Raw genomic sequence first — 6,018 nt, 5'->3', positions numbered from 1 at the left:
AAAATGTTTTTTTTTTTTCTTAATGGCCAGTGATATTACGATATAGCAATGCCCTTTTTTCTTTTTTAAGGAATTACTAATACTTTATATTTACCACTCCAATTAAATGTACCGCTTATATCGTGTGTGCGGATTATAATTGCCCAAGGAGTCGGGATCTCTTGACTCTTAATATCATTCAAATAGCTACAGTACAGTAACAGCCTGTTAATGTCCCACTGCTGGGCTAAGGCCTCCTCTCCCTTTTTGAGGAGAAGGTTTGGAGCTTATTCCACCACGCTGCTCCAATGCGGGTTGGTGGAATACACATGTGGCAGAATTTCAATGAAATTAGACACATGCAGGTTTCCTCACGATGTTTTCCTTTACCGTCAAGAACGAGATGAATTATAAACACAAATTAACCACAAATAGCTACTAGAACGGATTTTTTTTTTTTTAGGACACTCATGTATATGTGGCCCATAAACGATAGCACTGCAAGAAGCTTACACTGCTTACACCGTCAATGAGCGATAATCAGTTTTTATTGTTAACCTATTGTTGTGTTGTTGTTCAAACAAGTGCATTCTCGTAATCTCTCGGCTTTCCGAGACTGGTAATTTCCTATCAGAATATTCGAAATTTATTTATTAACACGAGGCGAGGCTAAAATTTAGGACGACGAAGGTGTTTCGATTGATGAAAAAGATTATCTACCGAGTTGCTTGTCGGTTCTTCTCGATACCGAACCGGTGGTACCTTTTTATTAAAATAGAAAATGACGATTCAAAAGTGCTTGTAAGAGCCTAATAAATAAAATATATTTTGTAGTCAGAAAACAACGCGGTGCAAAAATAAATAATAATTATAAACGAAAAGGGTCAAAATAAACAAAATACTGTAAGTATGAAATTAAAGAATCACAGAAAAACTACTTGATAAATATATTTTTTTAGTGACATGCTGTTATTTCTATATTTAGGGAATATAGTTGATGTTCTCTATTCTTTCGTTCTCTTTTTGCATTTTTTAACAAAAGTAGGGATGAAATGTGTTTTAATAGATTACCTATATTTTTAGTGATCTAAATTTCTATCTCTATAGAATATGAATGTTAACGAACTTGATTTAGAAAAAAAAACGTAGTGTTAGTGTTTCTTTGTAGAAATCTTATGATTGAAATATACTGTGATTATTGTTCGTAGAAATTCAATTTTAAATGTTAAACATAGTTTTTTGTCCGTAAGCTGTATCATTATGTAGCATTATGTATAAACATAATGTTGAAATCGCATTCGTATCAACAATCAGCTGATTCCAATTTCGAATGCGGGTTATAAAGGTCACCACGCCCTTTGACGCATATGTGCCTAAAACAGTTAAGTATGTATTATTCAGATATTACAATTACTTGAGACTTACGTTAGTTAACTACTTATTTTCTAACACTAACCAATTTTTAATTATTTCAGAATTATTTCAACTACATATTATTTAAAATTAGTATAATAATGGATCAAAATAAGTGTTTATTTTTCCAATATTATTTCTTTAAATTACATAAATGTATAGCATAATAATGGTTTACACGAGACTAGCAACCCTGACCGAAATCAGGATCGACCCTGACACAAAATTGTTACGACCAGGCGGAATATTACATAACAAGTAGAAGATACATATAATAGATAATAAACGTGAAATAAATAAATAAAATGCTCACCTCAGCGTTTACTTATAAGTGGGGATATAAAACAGCGATTATGTTTAATGATCTGTGTTATAGTTGGTATTGTTTATTTTAAAAAAGTCTTCACTAGCTACGCTTTAAATTATGTAAGCTTTCAAATGTCCATAGTTTGTTTTAAATATATTAATGATAGTATTGAATCACAATAAACTTTTACTTGGTTGTGGCTTTGTTCTGTCTGGTAACACCAACTAATTGATATTCTACCGCCAAACGGCGATACTTAGTACCTACTTTTGTGTTCCAATTTGAAGGGTGAACCAGTGTAACTTAACAGGCACAAGGGAAATAATATTTTGGTTCCGAATGTTGGTGGCGCATTAGGAATAGTTAATATTTCTTATAGTACCAATGCTTATAAGGGGTGGTGGTCACTTACCATCGTGTGACCTGTTTGCCAGTCCGTCTAAATTTACTGTAGCATCAAAAAAACATATTCCGTGATTCGGTTAAAAAAAGTTTCAGATAAACCCGAATAATATACACATTATTTCTTTTTTTGCTGATTTTCAATCCCATTCGATTTAGGTGTTCTTAATCGATTTGAAATTGAGACAATTAGTTAGTAGAGTTATATTTAAATCTTCGGTCCGCAGAAAAAGTGAACCAACATAAATTTATCGATTTTTTATACAAAAAAAGTAGAGTAGAAGTACGTTACACAAAAAAACGAACTAATTCCGACAATTTAGTCTGGGAACATTTTCAATGTCATCAGTGCCGTCTATTGAATCTTTATCTGCAGTACAATAACATTTAAAGTAAAATATAATTATATGGTACTTGATTTTATTTAAAAATTACGTATCTAATTAGATAATTAATATAGATAGACGGGTTAATATAGATATACTAACTCGTTCTGAAGCTTTATTTTATAGTTATAGCAAATATATGGTTGTTAGTAACCATTTGATAGAAGAATAGTGTTTATGTATAATAAAATTGGTTACGGTCATTACTTTAAAATTGACACACTCCTTTACATTAATAATATAATTATACACGCTTGTTTTATAATTTTTATGTCTTTCTGTAGACCCGATAACTAATTTTACTATCGTTTAACTAACGGAACAGAACATGTTCCTTTGTATTAAAATTAATATTTGCAATAATTATTTGAAAACCATTAGTATTTTATTAATCTATGGCTATGCTCACTTAGTATAATATCTTATGTAGCGTACACGTAAGAAGTATATTTGTGTATAAAAAGTGTCCTTCAAAATATACAAAATTTAAATGGCGCTGCTGGAGCTAGCGGGTGAAATAATAACAACTGTGGATACTTAATCATAACCACGGTTGTTTGATATTAACATCTGTATTAAAAAAAATTTAAGCAATTATTATTGTTATTAAAAAAGTTATATTGGCTAAATATCTTAACATGAAAAAAAGCGTTCTATATAGTACCTGTGCCTTAGGTCTGTTTTTGTTTTGACATTTTGACTTTTAAATGTCATAATTGTCGCAAGTAAATTTTAAAAATGCAATGTATCATTTTTCAATCGATTTATTAATTATTCCAAATATTCGAAGTTTAAACGATGGTGCTTAATTACCACTACATGACTTCAACTTAACACCATTTAAATCAATTCGATAGCTTCACAACATTTAAATCAAAGACTGATAAATAAACGAACAGAAAAATTAGAACCGGTTTAAATTATACATAGGGTTTTCCCAGTTGACGATTGCTGACCGTGACGTCTGCTACACAGTCGCAGACGGAGTACATTATAGTGTAGTCAATTCTCAATTGGCCAGTCTCGTTTGTGATGCCTTTAACATGAGTTACGCGAACTAAAAAACAAGTCTTTTTTTATAAATAACAACAGAAAGAAATTTTATTGTATTTTTTTGTTTTAAATTCAAATAAATATCAAAATGCGTGATCCAATAATATTATTGTGTTTAATTTTTTTAACTATGTGCGGCAGTCAAAATCCAGTTGAAGTGACAAATAAAAGCCTTCATTCAGGGTTGACGGAAAAAATTGGAAATTTTTCCATGGAATTACTTTATTTTACGGCGCAATCGCAACCTCCAGGTACAAATTTGATTATTTCACCGATTACAGTGTGGACTGTGTTGGCTGTGATAACAGAAGGTGCAACTGGCGAAACTCTTAAACAAATCTGTAAGGCTCTTCGGATATTACCAAAACGCAGAGCAGCTATCAGAAAAGAATATCAAAATATCGCTCAATGGCTCCAAGTTAATACAACTACAGTGGAACTACAAAAGTTCAACGCTTTATTTGTAGATGAAAAAAGTTCTCCTTTAATTGATTTTCAAAGTGCAGCAAAAGAGTATGACACCAGAATGATAGGTGTTAATTTTACAGATTCTAATGTAACATCACAATTAATTAATGCAGCGGTATCAACTGTTACAAGAGGTCGAATACCCAAGCTGGTAGAAAGCAGTGACTTGGATAATTCAAATTTAATTTTAATAAGTGCATTATATTTTAAAGGACAATGGACAGTACCATTTAACTCATCATATACAAAACCAGAAACATTCTATGATAGTCATGGAAATAGATTGGGACAGGTCAACATGATGTACAATCGGCATACATACCCATATGCTAATATAGAGTCCTTGCAAGCTCGTGTAATCGAGATTCCTTATGGACAATATAATCGTTTGTCTATGCTTATCATGTTGCCATATACCGGTGTGTCAATAAATCAAATGTTTTATAATTTAGCGAACATCTCATTAGATGCTGTGTTCGAGGAATTAAAAGTATCAGTAGAAGACTATGCTGATGATGAAGTTGACTGCTTTATACCCCGATTTAAAATAGTGTCGAGTCTCACCTTAATGGATTCACTTAAAAAAATGGATATCAAGGATTTATTTGACCAAAGAAAAGCAAGATTACCATTAATGACCCGTGTCCCTGTTTATGTTTCTAAAATTATACATAAAGCAGAAATAGAAGTAACGGAAGAAGGAACCACTGCATCAGCAGTAACTGGTGCAGAATTTTCTAATCGTATTGGCATTACACGGTTTGAAGCTAACAGACCGTTCTGCTACTTGATCATAGAAAAAGTGACTAATTCAATAGCATTTGGTGGTTTCTACCACACTCCATCATTGTATTGATCAAATAAAGTACATTTAAACATTTTAAAGAGAGCTGTGCAAGTTGTGGTTGATATTTTGTATTGAGTTAACTTTAGTAATACAATATTGTAATAATATTAATAATATTAATATTTCATGGTATGTTTAGAATCTACTATGTTACTTACTATATTGAATCTCTATTTCATTATTTGTCTAGACAAAGCTTCTGTATACACGATACTTCAACAAAATTATCAGCCAATTTTTGGCTCATAGCTTTGTTAAATTTTTGTTTAAAGTAAACATACACATGCAGTAGGTACAATGGAAAAAAACTAAAACATTCAATTTAATTGAGGACATAGAAGATAGTAAATTGACATCACTCGGCTTGACCATTATGTATGCATGTAGAGCATATTATGTAAATATAGAAAATACACATAATGGTATGCGTCCCAGCTATTTATGTTTGTTCTATTTATATTGTGATTGAACTACAACACTAAGCAAATTAACAATAAAAGCTTATACTATATATTTTTATAATTTAGATTCTAATTTCAAAAGTTACCTATATTAAAATACATGTATTTCTAAAACATGCGATCTTATAGCGTAAACAGTTATATTCATTCTAAACAATAAAATTACTATATTATGCATTATAAAAAAAAAACTAGATGGCTAACAATTGACATGTTTTGTTTAAAAATAGTTCATCCATTACTAAACGACACCAACACACAACATTACAAACTAACAATTGCTTTCAAATAACTACTTATAAACGAAAATAAACATTATATTCTGTAACGCCTACACATATGTATAAATAGCTTTAAACAAAATAACCTTATTTTATAAGTATTTATATATTTTTTTTATTGTTAACAACTTAAACAAAAGTAAACGAGGTTTAAAATTTAGATTTTTATTATTATTTTGCGAGTATTTTAGTACATAATTTTTTTACATAATTATACAATTAATTAACGATAAATAGTGCATTTAAATTAATTCGATCAAAACAAATATGGGAAATAGATAATTTTAATGACATCACTCGCCATTTATTTGAATAAGTAAGTAAAGTAAGTAACAGCCTGTAAATGTCCCACTGCTGGGCTAAGGCCTCCTCTCCCTTTTTGAGGAGAAGGTTTGGAGCTTATTCCACCACGCTGCTCCAA

At 30.6% G+C, this 6,018-nt stretch overlaps 1 protein-coding gene across 1 annotated transcript; it reads left to right on the top strand.

Annotated features, from left to right (window-relative positions):
• The first annotated feature begins 3,318 nt into the window (after nt 1-3,318).
• Nucleotides 3,319-5,534, top strand: LOC126777548 (serine protease inhibitor 77Ba-like). The gene has a single exon (XM_050500605.1). The coding sequence runs from the start codon at nt 3,629-3,631 to the stop codon at nt 4,862-4,864; it is 1,236 nt and encodes a 411-aa protein (XP_050356562.1). The 5' UTR covers nt 3,319-3,628; the 3' UTR covers nt 4,865-5,534.
• The last annotated feature ends 484 nt before the right edge of the window (nt 5,535-6,018 follow it).

The sequence above is a fragment of the Nymphalis io genome, chromosome 23 (genome assembly GCF_905147045.1).
Source record: "Nymphalis io chromosome 23, ilAglIoxx1.1, whole genome shotgun sequence".
NCBI lineage: Eukaryota > Metazoa > Arthropoda > Insecta > Lepidoptera > Nymphalidae > Nymphalis > Nymphalis io.
This window is presented reverse-complemented; position numbering and strand designations above follow the sequence as displayed.

Coding starts and splice junctions, on each gene's coding strand:
- LOC126777548 (XM_050500605.1), top strand. CDS start 3,629: ATGCGTGATCCAATAATATTATTGTGTTTAATTTTTTTAACTATGTGC.